General features: G+C 38.9%; 1 protein-coding gene across 1 annotated transcript in view; it reads left to right on the plus strand.

Annotated features, from left to right (window-relative positions):
- LOC114471970 (retinoic acid receptor beta-like) overlaps positions 1 to 26,159 on the plus strand; it is a 128,129-nt gene extending 101,970 nt beyond the window's left edge. The window contains exons 5-8 of the mRNA XM_028460976.1: positions 4,659 to 4,835; positions 15,448 to 15,652; positions 20,422 to 20,580; positions 24,831 to 26,159. Of these exons, the coding sequence (XP_028316777.1) occupies positions 4,659 to 4,835; positions 15,448 to 15,652; positions 20,422 to 20,580; positions 24,831 to 25,072 (783 nt within the window). The 3' untranslated portion in view covers positions 25,073 to 26,159. The remainder of the gene's footprint in view (positions 1 to 4,658; positions 4,836 to 15,447; positions 15,653 to 20,421; positions 20,581 to 24,830) is intronic.
- The last annotated feature ends 502 nt before the right edge of the window (positions 26,160 to 26,661 follow it).

A 26,661-nucleotide genomic window follows, 5' to 3' on the forward strand; every position in this document is an offset into this window, starting at 1 on the left:
GAGAGCACTGAATGCATGAGTGGGAAGTGAGAAAAGGAAGGAAATGTTTTCATTTCTGTGGATGGTTGGGAGAAAATGTGCCGGCCAACATGTAACAGAACCTGGTTGAGCGTGTGACATGAATTCTGTCTGAAATAAGTTAAGATTGTATTTTACATTTTATGTTTATGTACTAATTTTTTTGTTGGGTTTTTTGGTCATTTTTGTTGTCATTTTGTTTGTTCATTGAGTCATTATGTGTGTTTCTGTTATCATGTTTGTTCTTTTGAATGTCATTTTCAGAATTTTTGTCAGTTTCTGTACTAGTACAGTGCCCGTCCGAAGTCAGTATTCATATAGTCCAGGGGTCTGATACCTTTACTCTCAAAAGAGCAATTTTTCCCCATCTCACCTGGATTAAAAAAAAAAACATTTTTAATAAAGACAACATAGTGTATGAAATTCTATGCAGTTAAAATTATATCAGATAATGTTCTGTAAAGAATATTTTTTAGATAATGTATTTGAAGGGCTACAAAAAAATAGCTTGAATCTGATAACACATAATGTCAGTCAACACATTCTAATTGCTCATTTCTTGCCACATATCAAGCATGCATATTCAGCCGGCATGTTGGCAGTTAAATTAATCTGTCCCCACACAATTAACATGTATATTTACTTCCAGAATAGTCATTTATTTATTTTTTTATTTATTCAGTTTATTTCCGACATGGTTACATTCACTTTTTTTTTTTTTTACATTCTTTTGTACATGCCGAAAAAGGAGACGAGAGAAGCAGTTTGCTTATCTGGGTCCCATCCCCTGTTTTACCATCGCAAATTTACATGGGTTTACATGTCTCTCTGGTCAAACATTCTTGAGTTGTTCTGAACAGTCCTTTCTTGTGTATTCTCATCTGTAGTCAGTGTTGTCTTTTTTTTTTTATTCCTCTTCCTCTCTATCGTTGTTCGTGTTGGCCTTGTTCCCTGCCAGACGTTGTTAGCATTCCTCCAGTTCAAGAATAGTTCTTTTTTGAATAGTTTTTTTTTTTTTTTTTTTTTTCCCTTTTCATCCATAATGTCACCACTCGGGAATGTCTCTTTTGGACACACAAGTTTGCAGCTTGTTTTGTCTCTACATGAAGGTTAATCCAGCTGTTGTTAGTTCTATTGGCAGTGTTGTATTTTCCACTGTTAGATTTAACTTGTATAAACACATTATTATATCTTAGTTCATAAGCAAGGTAGTAATTTCATTGTATTATATCTTAGTTCATAAGCAAGGTAGTAATTTCATTGTACAGGAAAAAGTGTTTCTAACTGCACATATGACAATAAACACTTTGAATTTAAATTTAATGTAATCCTTAATCACCCCACCACCTAGCAATTGAAATAAATAAATGACAGACCTTTTTTACTCTTGGTTTCCACATTTAATTCAGTCTCCGTAAAATAATCACAGTAGTTTTGTTTCCAGTGTTTATATAGATCTGGGTCCATATCCATGATTACCATCAGTAATGTTGTTGTTTAGGTGGATCCTTCGTATTTTCCCAAGTCTTCCATCGTTTTGATGAGGATTGGTTTTCCGTCTTCTTCTCCGAGAGGTGTGATGTAAATCCTGCAGTTTCTTGTCCAAGTCTGCACAATTTTTCCTCCTTTTTTTATTTGGCGTGCCTTCCATGCAATGCTTGCATTTTGTTTTGTCAGGTTTTCATTGATGTACACCTTCATTCCCTTGAGTTTATTTCCTTGCTTCAGTAGTTCTCCTTTGAATTTCATATTCGTGAAGGTTATTTTTACAGCTCTGTTATCATTTTTTTTTGGCAGGAGATGGCAGGAGTTGATGTTGTCAGGGTTCAGGACAATGTCCTTCGACTCCAGGTAGTCAATGACCTGTTGTTCAATCGATTTTGTTTCTTCGTCACTCGCGTAACTCCTGGGTTTTATCTTTAGGCCTGTGATGATGACATCTTTCTCTCTTTCCTTTTGTTCCAGCTGTTCAACCCTGGCGTTCAACAATTTTATCTCTTTAGCATTTCTTTCATTCTTTTCTTTCAGTACCTTTGCTTCGCTTTGTAGGTTTTCCAGTGAGTTTTCCAGCGTCTTTTCCAACGACTTTATCTCGGCAGATAGGTTTCGTAGACCCTCGCGTATCATCTCCTTGACCTCTTCCAAACCCGAATTGGGTTCTGAAGGGCCTCCCTGCGGTTTTTTCACCATTTTCCTTCAGTCTTGGGCCCAATTTTTCAGGCTGTTCAGCTGTAGCCAGCTGTAGCCAGCTGTAGCCAAGGTCGTGTTATCGGAGCGAATGAAAAACACGTCTGCTCTCTCCAAAGACCAGAGACAAATGACAAATTTAGTTGACTTAGTTGTCTTACCAGGGATTTAAAACGTAAGGCTAACCACAGGTGCAGGGAAAGTTATTGGTCTGTAGATGTTTCAGGAAGTAGGAAGGTGACAGTTATTTCACAATGTGATTTATTTTCGGTTGACAAATTGTTATATCGTGATTTTATTTGGTGTCAAAATCATTAATCATTAATACCCTCTGTAAGAAAATAATTAATGATTTCAATATTTTTGAAAGCTATAGGGAGCCATTGTAAAATAGTCAAAGAGCCACATGAGGATCCGCAGGTTGCAGACCCTTGATATAGTGGGAGCTTCAGTAGAGTAAAGTCAATTATGGCCAAATGAGTGTGTTTGAAGGTTGGATGTACAAAGAGGCGTACATACTCTGTAGTGTTGGATGCAAAGTGGCTTGTGAATTATTTTGTCTTATTTGTTGATATTTCTGTTGTGTTGTGTCTGCTATGTACCATGCATGTGTCCGAAATAAAGTTTGATGATGATGATGATGATGATGATGACAAATTTGAGTAATTAAGCTTATTTCTGTGTAATGAGTTTTTTTTTGTGTATTATCATTTTTTTCTGTATGTTTGTGTGTTTTTCTCTCATTTTAAACCAAGGAAGAAGAATTATTTCTGCTTTTTATGTTTATCTGTTGTTTCCTGTGTGTTAATGAAACAATGTGTTTAAAAAAAAAAGAATAAATATTGTTTATATTTGAAGGTTTTACTACAGCAAACATCAAGCGTGCAGCCGGTAGTTTGTCACCAGGTAACACGGGCACCAGCTGAGACGGAACTTGGTTCCTATCTTACTTCTGCTTTCTGGGTGAATTTGAGAGATCATCAGTTTAAGAATAAATATTGTTTATATGAACTTCAATAGCTTCCACACGTAAGTTGTCTAAAGATGCTGATAATATCAAGCCGGAGTGTTTGACCCTCTGTGGGCTAGAGGAGTTAGAGGTTGTAAATGAAGAGATTGGTGCGCTAGCGCCCCTCACACTGAGGTCAAAAGCTGAATAAGTTTCATTTCTGTTTAACATTAATGTGCCGTCTGGGCAAAATAAAATTAAAATAAACATTTTTCATCACCAAATAAGTCCAAAATAACGGATGCACACACTCAGGGTATATGGAAGCAGTTAAAATGTTCAGGTCAAACAGACACGCATCATTGAGAAATTCGCTCCACAAACACACACACACACACACAGTCTTGTAATTAATAGAAGGATTTTTGTTGTTTTTTTGTGTATTTCTCTGTTATTTTTTGTCATTTATTTGTCATTTTGTGCCTCTGGAGTTAGAATAGAATAGAATAGACCGTTATTGATCCCCAGAGAGGAAAGTCACACGTTGCACCAACACAACAGAATAGCAGACTGTGAGAACAAAAGTAAATACTAACATAGGATATCAGTGCAAATATACGATCGCTGGACAAACATGAATTAGAAAATAAAATGAAATAGTAAAAATTTAGTAAAATATTTTTTTTTTTTTTTTTAAACAATTGCATAAAAACACAACAAATGTCCATATGACAAGGAATATGGATTTTTTTGGATGTGTTTCATGAGTTATTTTGTGTATTTTTGTTGTCTTTTGATGTTTTTCACCTTACTTTGAGTACTTTTCTTCTCATTTTGTGCATTGTGCTGTCGTTTTGTGTGCTTTTGGAGTTATTTTGTGTATTATGTTGGGCTTTATGTTCTTTATGTTAAATTTTTTGGGGGCTGCACAAAATTAGACCGAGGAATGCACGTGGCTACTAATTGATCTGATGTGGGTGACATGTTTCAAAATTGGACAACAAATAATAGAAAATGACTGTCTGCAGCTGAAAAAAGCCATCAGGATAAAACGGTGTGAGCATTAAGGAATGGATTAATGGATGAAGTCATTCCAGACTTCTTCTTGTCGTTCCTGCAGCAGGTTTTTATTGCTCTATGGCTTACACGCACACACACACACACAGTCACGTTGGTACAGCTCCTGGACTGTATAGCAGTTTTATGGCAGCTCTGGCTTCAAAGCACAAACTGTCACAGCTCTGTTTCTGGATTCCTATCAGTGTGAAAGCATCCCACTGTCACTGTTGCACTCATTACTGCAAGGCCTGGCCTGCCTGCTCAACAACAGCCATCCTGCCAGTGTTCCTGAGAACCTTTTTTTATTGTATGCAAGTGAGACACACGCAAAGCAGAGCGAGCACATCATTAGCAGCCATCTGTGCCATGGCAGAGGAAGCTGCCATTTAGCCTGACCTTGCTTTGCTTTGGCTGAGCTGGGTTTTATTTTTTATGTGCTTTGCAGAACTCCAGTGCAGACCACCGTGTGAGGCTGGACCTGGGCCTGTGGGACAAGTTCAGCGAGCTGGCCACAAAGTGCATTATCAAGATCGTGGAGTTTGCCAAACGAGTGCCTGGCTTTACAGGGCTGACCATCGCAGACCAGATCACACTCCTGAAAGCTGCCTGTCTGGATATTCTGGTGGGTGTTAGCTTAACACACACACACATTCGGTGCTTCAATCATGTATTAACCATGATCACTTTCAGATTGGGGAAATGATTTATGTGGATTTGAGATGTTGGGGTGAGAGTCAGTGAATGATGAAGAAGGGCAGTGGTTCCCAAACTGGGGGCGTGATATCATAACAATGGGGGAAATGCCTTGCTGAACAATGAGCATGAAAAAGAAATGAATTTTGAAGAAGAATAGTCACACTTTTTAACTTTTTCAATTAAGGAAAACGTTTGAGAACCACTGATGTAGAGGAGGAGTTTGTGGTCCAGATAACTCAACAATCAATGATTGCTGTTATCAGTAATAGGCTGAACATAATATATTCTATCTATCTATAAATACAAGGAGTGTGTGGGTGTGTGTGTGTGTGTGTGTGTGTGTGTGTGGAGCGAATATTTCCCTGACGCGGTGTGAGTTGGACCTGAAACTTGGTCGACGGCTTCCAAATACCCCAAGTGTGTGTATCTGTTATTTTAGAGTAATTTGGTGAAGCAAACGTAAAAGTAAATTTTAAGACTACGGCTCCCTCGGTAAGAATGCGGTATTGAGTGCGCTACTTCCGGTTCCGGGTTCATGACGTCACTGTGTCGCAGTTTGTTTGGGTAAAAAAAAAAAAGTTCAATATTAAAAACGTTTTTGTACCGACACGGCTCTACTATGATTATTGTTTGTTCTGCGCAAGGGTGAGTGTTTCTTCTTTTATTATTCTATGTGCTGAGAAAGATGCTAACAACTACAATGTAAACACACACACACGGTTGATGCGCGTGCGTGCACTACACCGGGATGAAAATACTGAACTCACACACAGAGCCATTTAGAGAGAGTTGCGACTTTGGTGTTGCAAAAGGTTTATTTTTTGTGGTACTTCCGTGTCTCTCTTAACAACCTGCAACGGATTATGTGCAAGACGCGCGCGTGCATGTGTGAGAGACAATGCATGGAGGAGATGGATCTTGACAGACAGACACACACATGCGCGCACACACACACACACACACACACACACACACACACACACACACAGTATTTATAATAAAAATATACTAAATTAGTAAAATAAAACAAAAAACTAAACAATATTTATACAAAAAGTACACAAAATGACAACAGAAATGCATAAAAATATACAAAAAGGCTCCAAAAACACACAAAATTGCTCCAAACAACATACATTACAGAAAAATACACCAAACAACAACAAAACTTATGAAAATGACTCAAAATACACAAAACTAAATATTTATATAAAAATACACAAAATAACAATAGAAATGCACAAAACTACACCAAAAAAAATACAAAAATACACAAAATGACTCCAGAATCACGACAATGGCAACAAAAAACAATAATTATACAAAAAATGCACAAAAAGACACCAGAAAGATACAAAAATACACATTATGAATCCAAAAACATACATTACAGAAAAATACATCAAACATAAAAAATATAAAAATGAGTAAAAAAAAAACAACAAACACATTTACCATGCACATGTCCCATAAAATTAAACCAGGGAAATCGCACACGCTATTTTACTTTGCACCCGCAAATAAACCCCTTTATAACACTACAGAGTACAGAGTATGTACACCTCTTTGTACATCCAACCTTCAAACATATCCTCATTTGGCCATAATTGACAACTGTACTCCCACATGAATGCATACTTCTGACGGGCACGGTACTAGTTACGTAAATTTAAGTTTGTGCTTTGTGAACAATACAATCATAATATGCTTTATTCATATTGCACATCATGTTAACACTAGTGATGAAAATAATGAACTCAATTTAAATTGGAAAAACATTGCTTCTTGTGTCAATTATTGTTTTGCGAATAATTTAGATTAATCAAGATTAATTAACTCATTCAATGCCAGCCATTTAAAAAATTTCTACCCCCCTCAGTGCCAGCCATTTTAGAGCATTTTGACTACATTTTAAAGATCCACAGAATATTTTGTCACCAGATTCTGAAAGATTAAAGTCTCTAATTTCATCACAAAAAATATTTTTTTTCTTCTGTAAACATCAGTTGAATAGAGGCAAGTTTCACACAAAAAGTGACAAAAAGCTGAGAAAACAGATTTTTCTGAAAAAAACCTATTAGTGACTTTGAAGCCATTTTTTTTTTTTGCTTTAGGGACACCTCAACATTGGTTTCCTTCTATAAAACTACAAAAATAACACTGAGACCGGGCTTCTGATGGCAACATTATTATTATTTCGCTATCTAGGTCAGAGTTGAATAGATTTCTTACTGTATTTTGGCGTTCCTCCAAGTCTCTCCCCGTTAGTTCCCACACACGCAACTTCCTCCTCATCCTGGACATGCTGAGTGTCAGCGATTGCCCCGTTTTTTTGATCGTTTTATCTCACCATCGCGACACTCTCAATAATCCACTTAGTTCCACACATGCTCTGGTCGAGTGTGCGTGGCCGTGAGCTTCTGGGAACTTCAGTATCAACTCTCGTAGCGCCATTTTCTGTCTCGTAAACTTCTTTCCTCTCCCTCTGAGCTGCTGCCACCTACATGTCACCAGTTGGTTACTACATCGTGGTACAAGTTAGATTTTCACCGGAGAGCTTCGTCACACTGTCTCCTAGCAACCCCAGCCGAAAAACACAATTCACGTCTATAGACGTGAATGGCACTCAATGAGTAAATTACAAAGTCCCTAATTAATGTATTGTACTGAGATTGTAGGGTTTAATTTAGGACACTGATTTAAACCTCAGGACAATGACTTAAATCCTCATCTTTATAAATGTTGGATAAACAACAAGAAAGAGACACGTCATTGACTGTTTTTAAAAGTTTGTAGTGTTTGGAGTTTTGCATATACATTAGTAATCGTGCTGTGAGCTAGTTTCCCTGCTTTTCTTCTGTCGTCTAAATCCTGCACAAATATTCAGAGATAAACTGAAAGCCTTCCCTCCAAAAGTCTTCTGTTATATAGCTGTGATATAACTCTGTTACATAAACACACCTCTTTTCCAGACAAGGAGAAGTCTGCTGGAGCCGTTTCAAATCTGTTTTCTTCTTTTGTCTGTCAGCGTGTAAGAATCCGTCTATAAACTGGGCAGCAAGTCGATATTCTCACATCTTCAGGAGACTGGTGGGTTTAACCTCCAGCTCGGCTCCCATTACTAGGGTCGTCGAACCTTATCCGATGACCTACTCAGCCAGCCAATGGAAAGTCAAGAGGCTGTGATTAATTGATCCCGCCAGTCGATCCAATTCCTCATGCAGAGCAGCCGTCTGAGAGCAGATTAGATTATACACACAGACATTTCTCAGCTCACTAATCTTTTTTAGGATACTCATCTGTTTTCTTTTTCAGGAAGCTAAAATCTTTTATTTTTGGCAGGCGCTCTGTCTGCGTTGGTTAATGATGCTGAGCATGTTTTTTTATAGAGTACAGATGTGGAAATGTCTCCAGGCTGTTTGTTATTTAGGAGTTGTTAAGTAGAGCGATGTACTGTACTAATGTAGTCACAGTAATGGGGTGGAAAGAAGCAAATGGCTGCATCTCTTCTGCTTTGCTCTCAATGGAGCACATTACATTTATGATATTCATTACTCAGAGGAAGAAGAAGAACGATGGGGAAGGTGAAGGAAAGTGATTGCATTCTACTCGTTTTACATGGTGACAGGAAACTCGCCCAAAGCCTTCTTCTTCTGGCGACCATGGCTCAATGGTACACTGGAACGTTCAGTAACCAAAGGGTTGGGGGTTTGAATCTCGCTCCATCCAAGTCATTGTGTCCTTGGGCAATGCTGGATCATAAGACAATGATCCAGCCATCACCCTCTGTCCAAGCTTGATTGGGAATGGGCCACACCTGGGTGGAAAACATGAGGTAGCTAATCAGTCAGAAACCAAGCACAGAGACATCACTGGGGGTGGAGCCACAAGCAGGAATACCTGAAACACAGAGACAAGAGTTAAACACAGGAGGCCAGACTCAAACAGAATAAACAAAGACAGAATAACTGAAAAAATCAAAAGGGTTAAATAACAAAACTAAACAGAACCGGACAAGAAGACCACACATGACAACTGTTTTCACCTTTATTTTAATTGTAGTTTTGAAGCAACAGCTTGAGAATAATGCACTTTGGTCCACGGAAAAGCCCAGTAAAACTCTGTAAAACAATATCAAGGAGTAAATAGTTGCTCCCTGGTAAAGATAGTAGCTCTAACAACCGTTACAATGATAAATGATATTACAGCCTGTACAGCAGTATGTGGACGCTAAAAGTGCTATTTGGGCTTCATACACATGCCCAAAGTGTTTTGTCATTGATTCCCTCAATCATTAGTTAGAGGGTGATTTGCTCCTTTCTGACTGCAGGGCGAGCCCAAACACCCTGCTCCAATTTAATGACGCGTTCCCACTTTGATGACGAATTTGACACGGCACTGAGCTGGAGAAGCCACGCCTCCAGGAAGCTCTCTGCCGTGATTGACATGTAAATAGACACGCCCAAGAAGGTGAGCATTTCAGAATCCTTCATGCAGTGCTATGTATGTATTTTCTACAGTCTATGTATGTATCAGTGAACGCCCCGCCCCCACGCTCTGTCTCGTGTTTATAAAGCAGCATGAGCTCGGCTACGGAGTGGGTGGGAGGAGGGCGGGCCGTCCTCTGGCCCTACGTCACCGTGCGGGGAGGAGGAAGTCAGTGTCCCGTCTATAGACACGCCCACTCATGAATATGCATAAGTAGCCGCAAATCAGCCTGTTTGTGTAGAGTTGCTCAGAAAGTGACTTTTCAGAGGCTAAAACTTGGAAAACAGGCGAGTTTGGGAAAATAAACCTCAAATACAATGGTTTTGGGTTCTTAGAACAATTGGAGATGGGCATGACATGGGACCTTTAATGTCCTCATGTTTATGCCTCCGTCCATCCCCTTTTTTCATTATATCCATGTCTTTTAAGGCTCTTATTAAATAGTGTCGGCTCTACTCCGGGCCGCCATGTTGGATTATGTCGTCACCCAGCGCATCATTGCCGCAAGTCGCACATGCGCAGAACAACTGGAATTAACTTAAAGCGGCTTTAAGTGTTGTTAACTGTTTACAAGAAAGAGGAATTATTTAATTCGGAATTAAAAATGGAATAAACCAGCCACCTAATTCGGAATTAGGTTTAATTCGGAATTAAATTAGCATTAGGAATTAAGTGTTTACATGGCCAGTTTAAAGAGGAATTAACTTTATTCAGCTTTAAAGATGAATTAAAGCTCCCATGTAAATGTGGCCATTATTAACATTCATGTCAGCAATTAGAATAACAATGACCAATTGGAATAATAATTCAGGAAAGAACAAAGGGTTTGTGTGTTTTAGTTTTTTGTGATATTTGGACTCATTTTTGTATAATTTTGTCCCATTTTTTGTGTTTTTGGAATCATTTTGTGTAGATGTGTAACAAAATAGTTAACTCAATATGATATCTAATATAATATGGGCCTCACGATATGATATAAAAAATGACAAAAATTCTCAGTGAAGAGAAACAGATCTTTGTTGTTTGAAAACTTTGACTGCAAAAGTTGGAGACTGTGTGTGAGAGTGTTTTGCTTCACAAATAAAGAATAAAAAGAAATTTACAGTACATAAAATATTTTGTTATATACAGTACATTTCCACTATAGGTACCCTTTAAGTTAGATTCTTTTTTTTCTCTCTACTTGCTCTCAACAAAGGCGGACGCTTACCCCTCTGCTTCCTCCCTGCCCTCATCTGCTCTGCTGCTGCTTCGTCTGTGCTGTCTTTTTGTCTGAATCTAATAGGAGCCTCTCTCTACATCTATATCCAAAAACTAAAATTATGGAATTATGGTCTCTCAATGCAATCGACCAAATTTTTTTGACAAAGAGAATGGGCAGAGGTGAGCTGGCGGAACGTTTGCAGCGGGATACACAATGGACTAGGGGGAGAAGTGGAGGGTCGTGTGCCTGTCCATCCTTTCCGTTGAGGACGTGGAAGACTTCTACATTATTGGAATTATGGTAGCAGGTATGTTGCTGATTGGAGCTGGCAGTGTTCTGACCTATTGCAAAGTCCGGAATATGTCGGCAACTGTTTTGGAAAGGCTGCCAGTCATTTCTGATGGATTGGGCAGGGCTCTCAACACTCTGACTAATGCGATAAACAAACTAGTTGTTAAGGACGCTGGCCTTGTAATCAGAGGGTTCCTGGTTCAAGCCTCACCTGGGCCATCACTGTGGGATGTTGAGCACGTCCCTTAACCCCGAACAGCTCCCCAGGCACCGCAAAATGGCTGCCAACTGTCCCCAGGGATGGTTAGTGAATTTCTCCATTGTGAGATCAATAAAGTATATAAAATTAAAAATTAAAAAAAAAGGAAGCAGGATACTACTTTGGATTGTTGGAATCTAACTTGGAGAAATTGAATGCTCAGCTTTTGAGATAAGGCCACCATATTGGATTACTGCTGAGCAGCTGCACGGAAAATTGTAGGTGCCAGGTGGCCAAAAACAAATACTTTATCTACATTCAGCTCCCCACGCCAGCTGTTGAAGGCCGATTCATCTACTCACCAGGATGTTGTGTCGACTGACGCTTCTCCCCTCCTCCTCCTCCTCCTCCTCCTCTCCCCACCACCACCACCTTTGTTTCTAAACTCAGAAACTAAGGTCGTTTAACATCATCTGCTACTGGGCTGAACTGTACAGAATGACGCGAATGGATCATGTTTCAACGCCATCTTTGGCCCCCATCCCCTCTCCCTCCCACGCAGTGGCTGCTATGTCAAGTTTTGTTTTAATTGTTCTCATGGGCTTATGTGCTGAGGAGTTTTTTTTTCTCCTAGTCCTACACTCTGCGCCCCTATGGGAACTAAGTGTAGCATCTGCCTTTTTTCCCTTCTCCTTTCCTCCTGTTTTCCATTTTTCATCAAAGGATACGAGGCGCCGCCCTTGTGGCGAGCCACAGTTCTCCCGCTCCTGTCCTCCCATGTTATATGTGATTGTCTTTTCATGTTTCTTGAATGGGATGTAACAGAAATGCAAATTTACGCTTTGTGGAACGAATAAAAGATATCTCATCTCATCTCAACTCATCTCATTACAGGGAGGTCCTGAAAATTTCATGCTGCATTTTGGACCTGCCAAAGATTGGCACAGCACCGTTCAATGGACACGTTGGCTTGTATCCAGCGCGCATATTTTTGTCATATTTCAGCCGGGTTGTTTTTTTGGTGCATCACTACACATAACCAACTTATGAGTCTACGGAGCATACGCGGCATTCGCCATCTTGTAGACAATGCAGCCTCTGAGCTGCTATGGGATGCAGGAACTTGAAACTGCATCCCACTTGATTTTATTTTGTGAACCTTTGAATTTTATATTGCTTATTTCAAAAAATGTTCTTAAGTTCCTTATTTTATGTGTTTTTGGCTTAGTGTTTTCTGAGTCATTTTGTTTGTTCTGTTTGTTGCTTGTGTGTTTTTGAAGTCATTTTGTGTGTTTACAGTCATCTTGTGGGCTTTCTGGTAAACGTGTATTTCCGTTGTCATTTTGTGTATTATTGTTTTCATTTTAGAAATAAGTGAAATGACTAAATTGCTGTAACAGCTCTGCAGAAATGTACAGCCAAATACAATCCCTTCTTCTGCCAACTTGTTGCAGAAACATGAACATTAATGACAGTAAATATGAATAGGTCTGGGTCAGTGGATGGGCTCTCGAAGTTTAACGTTGACCTTGTCATACTTGTCAGATGTGACAAAGCAGTGGCTGGAGCTCCCAGGGACTTGGAGGTGAGAAGTTGAAGGCTGACTGCAATGACTTCCTGGCTCTCGCTCAACCATCAACATCCGTTCACAGACAAATTTTCACATTTTTCTAGTGAAGGGCGTCGTTGTTGTGCACAAGGACTGCGTAAGGGAGTGTCAGAGGAAAGATCAAACACTCTGTGTATGTGTGTGTGTGTGTGTGTGTGTGGCGTGTGTGTGTGTGTGCGTGTGTGCGTGCGTGCGTGCGTGCGTTTCTCTTTGTGTAAGTGCAGGGCTGGCCAGTGCGAGTCACCGTCAGTAGCCATGTTTTATTCTGTTTCATGTTGCAGACCTGCCTGCCACTCACTGTCAGAGTCAGCCCACTCAAATGGCTTCAAAGGCAACTGCAGGCCTGACATCCAGAATCACTGGCTTCATTAGCAACATATAGACAAACACACACACACACACACACACACACGCACACACATAAACACACAGGCTTTGTAAGTTCTTTTTAAAGTGTGAAAGGTCATTGTTGCAGTTGTTCCTGCATCTGATATCAATCAGAAGAAAACAATACTCATCTTATTGAACAGCTGGTTGATTAAACAAAAAAAACTATTTAACATAATTTTGTGCATTATAATAATAATAATAATAATGCACTGGATTTTACACTTTTCAAAGACATTTAAAGCACTTTACATTGATGTGCATTCTTCTTTCACTGCACACACAGTGGTGGTAATGTGGGTGAAGTGTATTGCCCAAGGACACAATGACAGATACCACTAGAGCAACTGCCACCCCACTGTAGCACCTGAAATTCTCAGTAGTAATGATGAAATGTAACACTCAAGAGCTAATGATAACTTACTTTAGTTTTCTGTTTGCATTTAGAGCAGTCATTGGCATCTGGCAGACAGGTGGCCACATGCGGCCCTTCGTCTAATTTTGTGTGGCCCCCAAAAATAAATGTGAAAAATAACACCAAAAACACACAAAATGACAACAAAAAATTACATAAAAGGACAACAAAACAAGAACATTGTGCTAACTTCTGGGATTTATTTGGTGTGTGCTGTACTACAACACTGGCTAACTTCTTACTGTGTAAATCACCATGGTAACTTAGGCTGAACACCTAAACTGGTCTGGACCAGGTTATGAAGTGGATAAGATCTGAGTGAGTACTAAAGTCCCGCCTCCTGTCCAATCAGATCTCTTAGAAAATGACCTGCCCATTGTTCGAAGATCCTGGTTGGTGCAGATCTTACAGCTGCGTTTAGGAAAGAAAGATTATTAATGGATAAATGCAATCCTGTCCTTTACTGATGGCATCCTGTAGGAAAGATATAGATTTACATCTGATGGACTGATCTACAGTCAGCTGATGAAGCCTGTGTAGAGACATTCTCCATATCGCGGATGGATGAAATAATTTATTCATTCTTTTAGTGCTAGGTGATATGGAAAAAATCATTTATTACGATATGGGCTATTTTATACTACGATAACGATATATATCACAATATACCACAACAAAGATAAAAATAGATTTATATTTCAGAAAGTGAAAGAATGCAGTTGTTTAAGATTGTTTTGTGTGTGTGGTGTTACAATTTAAACAAAAATAATAATTAAAACATTTTAAACAGTTTTTTGTCTGTATTTTTTTTTTATTGTTATAAATTAGACTTTTCAGGGGACCCCATTTGAAATCCAGGCGACCGCACATGGGGTCATGACCCCAAGGTTGAAAGAAACTGCATTACATTGTGTTTTTTTAGTGTGCAGGAGTAGGGGGTACATGGCATTAAATCTCTGAAGGGGTATGGGACTGTGAAAAGTTTGGGAACCACTGACTTAAACAATTTATGGATTGAATTAATAATTAAATTATGAAAATACAACTAGATCTGTGGGCAGCTAGTATCACAATTCAATCTTTGCCATAACAGGTAAAAAAATAAATAAATAAATAAAATGAAGGCGAGTAAAACTTGTTCAATAATAATGTCTTGTACGTAGGCTGATCAAACATAACACAGGTTAACCAAACTAATTTCAATTCACAAATATTTTTGTTGTTAGTATGAAAAAAGGTATTTTTTATTTTTGTTTATCACTTACATAAACTTATAATATGCATTGCATAAGACAACACTAATACATTCGTCTTAGCCTATTTAATGAAGTATTTGCTTAAATAATTGATAAAATTAGGTTTGAAATGATAGAAACGTTGATATCCTGCTTCATAGTGCAGCTGCTCTGTGATAGAGAATGTTTGGTTAGGTGAAGATAACGAAGAGATATCCTGGATATACTTATCTAGCTTCATAGAACAGGCCCAAAATGATTCCAAAAACACATCAAATGGAAACAAAAACACAAAATGACAAAAATTCACAAAATGCGCACATGCCCTTTGTTGTTTCCTGTATTGATGCTCAGACTGGTCATTATTCTTAAATGCTGACATGAGTGTAGATGATATGGTCCTTGTGTGGCCCCCACTGCGATAAAAGTTGCCTGTCTCTGATTTTGAGGATAGGTTTTATTTATTTTTAAATTTAAAAAAAAGCCCCCAAAGGGCGATTAGGCAAACTTTCCTGCGTTCTTTTATCAAATCCATGGGGTCTATCTCCCCAGCAGCTCTAGTATGTTTAACAACTTGTCAGAAATGTAAGAGACAATGTTCACTCTAAAACAAGACTTTTTTTAATAACCCTACTTCCAGTACGACATTGTATAGTTTGCTGTCCACCTGCTGACTGATTATTTCTCTATGTTCTTTACTTGTTGGTCAGATCCTGCGTATCTGTACGAGGTACACTCCTGACCAGGACACCATGACCTTCTCTGACGGACTCACCCTCAATCGGACACAGATGCACAATGCTGGCTTTGGCCCACTCACCGACTTGGTGTTTACTTTTGCCAACCAGCTGCTGCCCATCGAGATGGACGACACGGAGACAGGCCTGCTCAGCGCCATCTGCCTCATCTCGGGAGGTGGGAGAACTCGGGGAACAACGGGGGGTTTGGGGGGCGGCTTCTGTGAGAACTGCGTAAAAATCATATCCACTAATATAAAGTCCTAAATAGGGTTTAATTTTATTAAACTAAGTTGTCTAATATTTGTTATCTGCAGTTAACGCTGATGAAGACAATCATTTTTTAATCAGATAAAGACAAAGAGTAAGCCTCATGGGTCAATAAAGCCAAGATCATTTCCTAAAAAAAAAAAAAAAAAAAAAAGAGATGTAACGGTTGCAAATTCCCAACACTGAAAGTTGTTGGTCAGAATCTGACTGAAAATGAATGTCTAGCAGAGTGAAGTGATTTCACAGGGAATACTGGGAACAAATTATGACAAAAATGGAGTCAAGCCAATCACTGTCCTCCTAGTTTGGAAAAGAAACAGAAGAAATCACAGTGAGAATAAAGGAAAAAACACTTATATGCATCTGTCTACAGGACTCCACATCCCACAATGCAATGCACCAAACTTTTCTGACAACATCATTAAGAGTGTTTACAGTGGAGATCAAAACAAAATTTTCAAATTTTTATCAAGAAATCTATCTATGAGGGCTAAAAAAAGGTCTCCATCTTTAAACGACGTTCAAACCTTGTTTAAAAATTTAAATAAAAATAATAATTATTAAAACATCAAATCATAAATACATTTAATAGTTACATTGCCAGTTTGGTTTCTTACAATTATGTATTAGGGCCACATTAAAATGAAAATAAAATCTGAGCACTGCAAGATTAAAGTCATATTTTGAGAATAGATTTGCAATTTTATGAGAATAAAGTTGTATCTTTAAAAAAAATTCCCTGTTGAAGTGAACGCAAGTAATAGCCCTGAAGTTGACCATTTCCAGCCAGTTCCTCCACCACTAAAGAGGATATTTGATCCTAATCAGTCTGGTTCTTTAGATGGAATAAATGATGATAGTATTTCACCATGTGTGAAACCTAAAGAGAAATATAATCTCACTAAATGCTCCACATTCTCCAGAATGCATGAGTGACTGCAACACACACAAGTTCCTGTTTGTATTTCAAATTTATTCTCATAAAACTTTGACATTATTCTCGAAATATTACTTTTTTCATAAAATTACAATTTTGTTTTCAAAATATTATTACTTTAGTCTCATAATGTGGCCCTAATACGCCATTGTAGGTTTCTAAATAATTAGTGGCAGATAAGATTTCGCATTTTGTCGAGATTAAAGTTGAAATTTTGAGAATAAAGTTGAAATATAATGAGATTAAACTCGAAATTTCGCAAATAAACTCAAAAAACACAATATTGTGATAAAAGTAGAAGGTTTGGGATTAAAGTCAAATCTACGGAAGTTGACTTGGGCCAATTCACCATATGACAACAGTCTCCATCAAAATGTTTCCGTAGCTCCTCAATAGCCACAGACAGATTAAATGCTCCACCTATTCCAAACTTGACTGGTTTTTCCTTCTGAACAGATTACGTTTTTGGTAATATTTCTTCAAAGTCCCAATGCAGTCACAATGCAGTGTTTATGAGCTAAAAGAGAAATAATCTCTTTATTATTAAGCCCAACTATACAGTCATTGATACACAGCATTTTGTAGACGACTTTGACCGGCTATTTGATGTCATATGGTAAATTGACCCTCATCAGCTTCCATAGGTTTGACTTCATTAGCAGACCGACTTTTATCACGATTTTGTATTTTGAGTTCATTCTTGAAATTTCAACTTTAATTGCGACTTTATTCTTGATTTGCCCAAAATAATTTTCTCCATCAAAATTGGCCGTTATTGTCTTCTGTACATTTACCATACATTCTCATATAGTAAGTTTACACAGAGGATACAGTAGCTACTGCAGAAGATCCAGAGAAGGGAGTAAAGTAGTGCACACTCATGCTCAGCAGCTCTTTATTCAACACAGTCAGCCCAGATTGATTCCTCCTGTGAAATATTGAGTGGAGCAGCTCAGTTTGGGATCAAAGCAGAGCCAGGCTCCACAGGAGACAGTAAGCAGGTCATCCACAGGTTGCTTCAAGTGAGGCAGCAATATTCTACCAAACATGGAGGAGAGCGAGAGCCAGTGCTAGCAGCACGCCATCACGCCACCATCACATCATCATCCCCTCTGAGCACACGCCCACTGATGGTTCTCCCCCTAGACACCCAAGGCATGACACACACACACACACACACTCTCTCTCACACACACACACGGTCGTTTCTTGTTAACACTCTGCCATGACACGCCTTCGTGGCTTCTGGGGTTTCATTAAACGACAGTGTTTGTACTTCTACTCTAATATTACACGCTCTTGCGTAATCCATGACAAGTACAGAGTGAAGCACTTGGACTGTTGTTTCAACAGCTCCTAACTTCCATGCCCACACTGCCGCCTTGTGGCCTGACGCCGTAATGCACATGCCTGCATCGGAAACACACTCAAAGCTCCTGAATTATAACAATAAATAAATAAATAATAAAGTTACACTTCTCAGCCATTAATAACAATAATAAAGATAGGGGAAAAAAACGTTTTGCCATTGAGGCACATTCTCATTTTCCTTTTTCTATAAACATTTAAGCAAAGAAAATGTAATGCTTCCATTTATATTTTAGTAGCTCTAGTAGTAGTTGTCATATTAATATTCAAATAATACTTACACAACAAGGGCGACCGTGGCTCAGGTGGTAGAGGGTTGTCTTCTGATCGAGAGGTTGGGGTCGAAGTGTCCTTGGGCAAGACACTGAACCCTAAGTTGCTCCCAGTGGTCGACTTGCATGGCAGTCCTGTCCCATTGGTGTGTGAATGTGAGAGTGATTGGGTGAATGAGCTGATATGTAAAGCGCTTTGAGACTGCTTCAGTGTGGTGATAAAGCGCTATATAAAATCAAGTCAATTTATTTACAACTGAATTAAAAAAAAACTACATCTGTTGAACATTCAAATTATGACATTTATTTTTGTATTTTATTGTCAGGAAGCACTGAGAGCATTCCATGAAGTTTACATGACATTTATTTATTTATTGGCAAAACATGTAATCTAATTTCTTACAACTTGACACAGCCCGTCATTGGTTATTGACCAACAAAGAAGTTATTAGCAACTTATATGAAGTAGAAAAACAGATCAATATCAATACTTAAATGTTGACAATAAGTCTGTAAAACTACTGTTCAGTCAGTTAGCCCTTACTTTTCTCTGCCTTCAATAAAAAAGGCTGTGGAACAAGTTATCAGCCAATCAGAATTGAGCTGAGCATCCTGAGCTTAACGGATGAAATCGGCATAAGTTCTGCCAAAACGTTATGAATCAAATTAACTGACAACTGTTTTTTGTTTGGTTTGTTTTATCCTCAGTTGTCTGGTCCTCTCCTTATAGATCTACAGAACATTCTAGTTCAGGAAGGGGCAACTTTTATCACAGTACAGACCACAAAAATGTGATTGTCTGATCCGAGGGTCACATTACTAACATTTATGTCAGTATTTAAGAACAATAACTAATTTGAACACACACACTTTCTACTGCCAATCCACCAATGTCTTACTCCCTAAACATAGATTATTAAATTATGACTAAATGTATGAGTTGGCAAAATTCCCACTGCTTAGTGCTATGGTCTGTTTTTCTCACCCTTTTCCTCCTCAACAACACCAGAATCTAGGGTAGAATCTAATTTTAGCATTTTTGCACCTGTGAGTGAAGGTAGTGTTGTACTCAAGACCACACTACCTGAGACCAAAACTAGCTTTGGACAGAATGCACCAAGACAAGGCCAAGTCGAGACCAAGTCAATACAAAGGCCGTAAAAATCCCATTTTAACACCAGTGGAAACAACAGACCCAATTGATCTGTAGTGTGGAGGGAGTGTCTGTTCTGATCAGCTGAGATCGACTCCTGCTGGGCTGCTTGTGTTTGAGGAGCAGATGTGACTCTGACCTTCTTACTGTCACAGCAGCGAGTGATAGGTAGTTTTCTTTTTTTTAAAACCTCATAATAACACATTTCCACATCCTGAGTGTGTGATGTGCTAACCTGTTGCACAATATCACACATAAAATAAGGAACAACTGGTACAACCCAGTACAAATTAGCAGCAGCTACAAGAGAAAATCAGAAACAGTTCTGCTGCTCAGTTCAGGGTTGCACGGTATAGCAAACACTAGATTCACGAAAATTCTTGTTGGTTATTGGGCGACTTCTTCTGGTTGGCAGACTGGGTATCGAATGTAGGAATCGAAATTCCAGAATTTTAACTACTCCAGGAGAATCATAAAATTAGTGTTTTATAATGTTTCCAAGTTCCTCTGTTGCCTGATGTTGAAGTCAAACTACTTTCATCTGAATTATTCCAACATTGAAACTTGAGCTGTAAATAAATGTATTAAATTAAGATAATAATCTGTGTGTGCAGAGTGATAGCCTGTGGGAACATGCACAGGTTTTGTTCTCCCTGCTGTTTAATACACCACTGTTATCACAATAGAACAGCACTTGTCAGAATAGGTTGCAAGGAGTTTTCAGCTACACTTATCTAATTGTACCCATCGCTGTAGTGTGTGCTGGCTGCCTGTGAGTGAATTTAATGAGATTAAGTCATCGTCCTAATTATACCAGGCTTCATGCTGTGAGACAAGGATTAGCCCTATTTTTGTCTCCATCAGATAAAGTCAGTTGGGTTTGTCGCTACATAGCTTCAAGTCTGACTCTGTGCATGTACGTGTGTGTGTGTTTGTGTGGGTCTCAGATCGCCAGGATCTAGAGGAGCCCTTTAAGGTGGACCAGCTCCAGGAGCCTCTGCTCGAAGCTCTGAAGATCTACGTGAGGAAGCGCCGACCCAGCAAACCGCACATGTTCCCCAAAACCCTGATGAAGATCACGGACCTGCGTAGCATCAGTGCTAAAGGTGAGGAAACACGACATCGGGGTGGACATTGAACGTGTATATGAAAATAACTTTCTAAGTGTTAATAGACAACAAATTTAACTGGAAACCTCAAGTGAACCAAGTAAGACCTAAAATCTTAAGATGTATTGGAGTATTTAACAAAGTAAGACACTTTAACCTTCAGGTCTATGAACATTCTCTACTGCACAATGGCCATTTACATGAGAGCTTTAATTCCTCTTTAAAGCAGAATCAAAGTTAATTCCTCTATAAACTGACCTTATGTGTTTACATAATTCCTAATGCTAATTTAATTCCGAATTAAAGTTAATTCCGAATTAGGTGGCTGGTTTATTCCATTTTTTAAATTCCGAATTAGATAATTTCTCTTTCTTGGAAACACTTCACTTGCCCAATTCCACTTTAAGTTAATTCTTGTTGTTCTGCACTTGCTCGACTTGCGGCGATGAGGTGCAGGTGATGACATAATCCAAGATGGCGGCGGCCCGGACTCCAGCCTAGACTATTTAATAGGAGCCTTAAAAGACATGGATATAATGAAAAGAGTGGATGGACGGAGGCAAAAACATGCAGACTTTCACATGGACACACACTGACTTATTAAACACACACGTACTTCGGTAAACGGAACAGGCTTCACCAGACAGCTGGCACTAGGACCCAGAGGCGGAGTAAATTTATCCCGTACTGCATTCACAGGCTGTAATATCACCAGTTTATCATTTTACCTGTTGTTAGAGCTATTATCTTAACCATGGAGCAACTATCTATTCCTGGGGATTGTTTTCCAGAGCTTTAATGGGCTTTTTACCGGTGATTAGTTCCTGTCTCCTTCCACTCCACGGTCCAAACTGAAACCGTGTGTTATTGTCGAGCTGCTGCTTAAAAACTACAATCAAAATAAAGGTGAAAACAGTTCTCATGTGTGGTCATCTGTGTTGTAGCTGACAATAAATGGTTTGTTGTGTGTTTTTCCTGATAGACGTGACACGTCATATTCGTCCCCTGTCCAATCAGAGCCTTCCCAACCCCCAGACCTAGAGCGGAATTATCTAAAGTTGAATAAACCAGATTTCCATGTAAACCTCATTTGGGAATTACCATTTCCATGCAAACGCAAAGCAGACATCATGTAACCATGGCCATTAATACTGCCTCATTTAACTTTTTGTTAACATACAACTGCATTATTTATAATATCAAAGGCACGAAAATTCATGGGCCTGGTGGATCAAAAAACAGCAATAATTATATTCAAAACTAGTAATAACTTCCCTCCAACTACTTCCTCCCCACAACTTTGTTGTGTTTAGCTTCACAAATAAAGAATGAAAGCAAATTTACCAATTAATTTTTTTTTAATTGTGATTATTTCTCATTTCTGTAACATAAAAGTTTTGAAAGCTTTTGTGTCAGGGCCTTTATACTGTACTTTGGACTTTCCATTCATTAGCTCCTCTTTCAGTACTGCACCAATGTTTTGGCCTATGTGTGATTCAAATACGGCTCATGTTTGGAGCCTGCAGCTTTTCGTTTCCCAATCATAGTGTCAATGGTGTGAACTCTAACTGTTATGTAGCAATGAGTAGCACATGAGACAAAAACAGGAAGTCGAAGCCTATTGGCTGGGTGCACCCGGCTATCGTTCCCATTTGTATAGGGGTCTATAGGACGAAGGATGGACTTAGTAAAAGACTAGTTAGGAATTTTTTTCAAAAGAATCACACATAAACAGATTTCTCAGAAACTCCGGATATTAGCTTTAAAGAAGGAGAGAGTAACGTTGCTCAAATTAAACAGTGTTATTATTTATGAGGTTCTACATGATATATCATACAAAACTCGATACATGTGCTTTAAATGGGAGATATGCTTTAACATGGAGGGATAGACTTGCTGGCAGTTGTAAATCATGAAGTTAGATAACAGGTAGAATAGAATAAAAAGGATGAAAGAGGATTAAAAGTAGAATATGGCAATAAAAGTCACTTTGTCTGATGGACTGATAGAACGCAATAAAAAATAATAAAAAATGTTATTAATTAATGACTTTGCATTTAATTAATCTTGATTAATCTATATTAATCGCATAACAATATTTGACAAGAGAAGCAAAATTTTTTCCAATTTAAATGTATTTTGGTATACAGTAGTCCCTCGTTTATCGCGGGGGTTACATTCTACAAATAACACGCAAAAAGCGAAATCCATGAAGTAGTCAGCTTTATTTTTTTTACAATTATTATCCATGTTTTAAGGCTGTAAAACTTCTCACCACACACTTTATACACTTTTCTAAGACAGGAATTAACATTTCTCTCTTGTTTAAACTCTCAAAGTCCAAACCTTCATGGATTTTAAAACATAAACCTGTTTTCAAACATACAGCACTTCAGAGTCATACTGCTAGCGATCAGACATTGATGCCGAACGCATTCAGAGTCTTTGTTGACAATGACGTCAACACAGGCACTTGTCTGTTCACCCATTCAACCATGGAGTAGAAGCTGTGTGTGACCACCTGGAGCTGTATGACACGGTCTTTATAACCAGGACCAGACTAGGAAGAATTTGGCGTGGAGGAGAATCAGCGAGGAGGTGGTAGTAGCAGGTAAAAGTTCTCTCTGTAGTTTTCATCTTTGAAAGTCGACACTGAGCTAGGATAGCATTAGCCGCTAATCACACCTGCTTTTTTCACTGGTGGTTTATGTTTATGAGAGGAGAAAAAGGAGCACAGCTCCTCGCTTCAGCAGGCAGCGAAACTCACTGAGTTGGATGTGTCGATGGTGGCTGAACGCAGCATTAGCCAATCAGGACACAGAACACAATGCGCGTTCATGCGCTGTAAACAATGTATTCAAAATTGCACTGTAAAAAAATCCGCAAAACACCAAGGCTGCGAAAGTTGAACCGCGAGGGACTACTGTATGACTGAATCAATGAAAACAATAAATGAGTTTAAACAACAATTGTGTTTATTATTTTCATCACTGACTGTTAACATAATAATAATATAAAACAAACCTGGATAAAACAGTGTAAACAATTTGGTATGAAATAAACATGGTTTATTTCATACCAAATTTATTTTTCTATTCAGTGTTTTTTGTTTTTTTTTTGTTTTGTTTTTTTAAGGGGACATATTATGTCCACCGGCACACAAAATGTGAAATAAAACCATCCAGTCAGTGTAAGTCTTATAACACAGAGAAAATTGCTCTGTTACAAGTTTTCCTGTTTGTGACGTCACAAGTTAAATGGGGAAAGAAAATACCCTCCTCTCCGCTGTTAACTCCACCCATGGACTCCACCACCAACACCGAACGTGACTGCAGTCACTTCAGTCACCCGTGATGAGTCACTTGAACGTAGTGGTGGTTTTTGGTCACTTCATCGCTCCAGTGAACTGTGTGTGTGTGTGTGTGTGTGTGTGTGTGTGTGTGTGTGTGTGTGTGTGTGTGTGTGTGTGTGTGTGTGTGTGTGTGTGTGTGTGTGTGTGTGTGTGTGTGTGTGTGTGTGTGTGTGTTACGAAGTCGGGTGACGAGGAGAGCGGGCTGACCACTTCTTCTCTTTAAATGATCATCGTACAGAGTTACTACAGGATGAGTTAACTCAGAATGTTGGCTTATTCCAGAAGTTAACCGCTTTAATTTTTCCCCAGAAAGTTGAGGGAGCCTCCCGCTGCAGCCCTGGCTCTACAGACAGTGAAGGATGGGGGAGTTATCACTTGAATAGTTCAAATTTTTCAACTTTGAGCAGCTAGGTCTGATCATTTACATTGATTTTGAATGTAATCTAGTCACTTCAGTCGCGTTTGGTGTGAACGCGACCTTTAGTGTGTGTTGCCCTGTGGAAGACGGGCTGAGAAGGGGGAGGTCTATGCAAATCCAGAGACACTTGTTTTTACAGGGTATTAAACCTCTTCTGTTGCTTAATTCATGTTATGTTTTGAACACAGATTAGTCATTTAGACCACAGGGAACTGTTTTAAAAGGTGAAAAATGGGTATATGTCCCCTTTAACTCAAATTAACGCCCACGAAGCCCAGCAAAAACTTTACCTCTGGTTCGTCCATCTTGTGCGTCTTTATTATGGGTATACTGGGAACTCATACAATGAGAAAAGCTGTTTTGAGTGAAAAAAAATTCATTAACTGCATTATTTATTTTTGCATTATTTTTCTGTAAGTCCTAGTTTTTTTCTCACTGCACAAATAAAAAGCTAAATTGAAACCTACTGTTTTGCAGGAGCAGAGCGAGTCATCTCTTTAAAAATGGAGATACCGGGCTCCATGCCACCACTCATCCAGGAAATGTTGGAGAACTCTGAGGGCCAGGATGGTCAGAGCAGCAGCAGCAGTACTTCAGTGGAGGCGGGGGCGAGCCCCAGCAGCAAAGGCAGCCCCACCGAGGCCACGGCATCCGAGTCCCCAGAGTCCTCAGAGACTGAGGAAGCTACCAGGGCCACGCCGCCTAGCGACGAACCCTAGGAGGTATCTAAGGGTGCCTCACAAAACTCTCTTTGACGTTCCTTTGCACAAAAAAAGAACAGCTGGGGGAAAGTTGCTGACCCCGATAAAGCGCTTCATTCAGACTCCTTTGCTCAATGTTATGTTATCTTCCAACCTTCTTCCTATTTTTCTCTCCCATTTTCCTCATTTCTCTCCTAAAAAAGAAAAGCGTCAACACGGAGGCCTCAAAGGATCAGTGCTTTGTTTGTAATCTGAATGGAGCTCTTCATTGGCTCTGTGTCTCTGGACAAGGGACTGCAGCGGGAGGTCAAGGCCCTCGCACTCCACAGATGATTCTCCTCAGGTCTCCAGTGTAAATTATTATCTGCATGATGGGCGTTCGATAAGTGGTTCTCTCTCTTAGAGCTTAGATAACTGTTTCTATGATGAATTTGTGGTGCTTTTTCATTGTCTTAAATATTTGAGGCCCATTAAGTTTTAAAGCTGGACTAATTGTAAGTCCCTTAAAGTAATCTAGAATGTTATTGCATTAAGGATATCTAATATTTTTATTTGTTGATATATTTAAAATGTTTTGTTGACTTTTATAACATTTATTAGTTCATGTCTCTACATGAATGCGTGTACATCCACACGGCCTGAATGCAAAGCTTCTCTTCATCCATATCGACAGTCGCGTCTGTTCCCCTCCAGAAGGGAAGCACAACAGCAGAAGCCTTTGATACACACTCATCAGACTAATAAGCATCCTGTTCCCCCCTCAGGTCCTGCCCTATGACCTCTGCACAGTTCTAGTTAAATTCATTCATATTTGTCAATAAAATGCAGCTCTTTTGACGGCCCTCAGTGAACTGGTTTTAGTGACAGAGATTAACCACTCTAGCTCTAAACCTTTAAATAACACCTCAGGTTAACCAAGATATTGTCATCATTTTCAAGAGTGGTTTTTCAATTCAAACTCATTTTGTATTATTAATTACTTTACAGTCTAATTTATCTCTGCATTTTCACCTATTCTCCTCGATTAACCACTTTATACATTTCTTTCATCAATACATTGATATTACAGCTTAACACTTGCATTGAGCAGATTCATTCATTCTCACACCACGTTATCACTATTAATAAAGGTAGTAAAAGTTGGTAACACTGGAAATTTGCTGTTGGGTTGCTAATTCAATATTAGCAAATTTCCAGTGTTACCAACTTATTAGCTATTGCTTAATCGTTATATTTTGTGCTTTTCAGAACCCCTTAGCAACTTTTTTTTTTAAAAATGACAAGCGACAAATTTAGAGATTTCCTGACAGTCCACTGTGAATAACCACCAGTAGAACCGTAGTTCTCTCCCACCGTCACAAACTTCCAGCTGACGATGGCATCATCTAGCGCAGGGGTTCTCAACCTTGGGGTCAGAATCTCATTTGGAGTTGCGAGACACTGGGAGGAGGTTGCCAGATACCTTGAAGAAACTAAAAATATTTTTTTAACAATTTGATCTCCATTTTTGCTTATTTTTACCCTTTTTCTACAACTACACCAAACTTGCCATATTTTCATCGCTTGTTCTTGCCATATTTTTGATCCTTAAAATGCATTTTTGCTAC

The sequence above is a fragment of the Gouania willdenowi genome, chromosome 11 (genome assembly GCF_900634775.1).
Source record: "Gouania willdenowi chromosome 11, fGouWil2.1, whole genome shotgun sequence".
NCBI classification, from domain to species: domain Eukaryota; kingdom Metazoa; phylum Chordata; class Actinopteri; order Blenniiformes; family Gobiesocidae; genus Gouania; species Gouania willdenowi.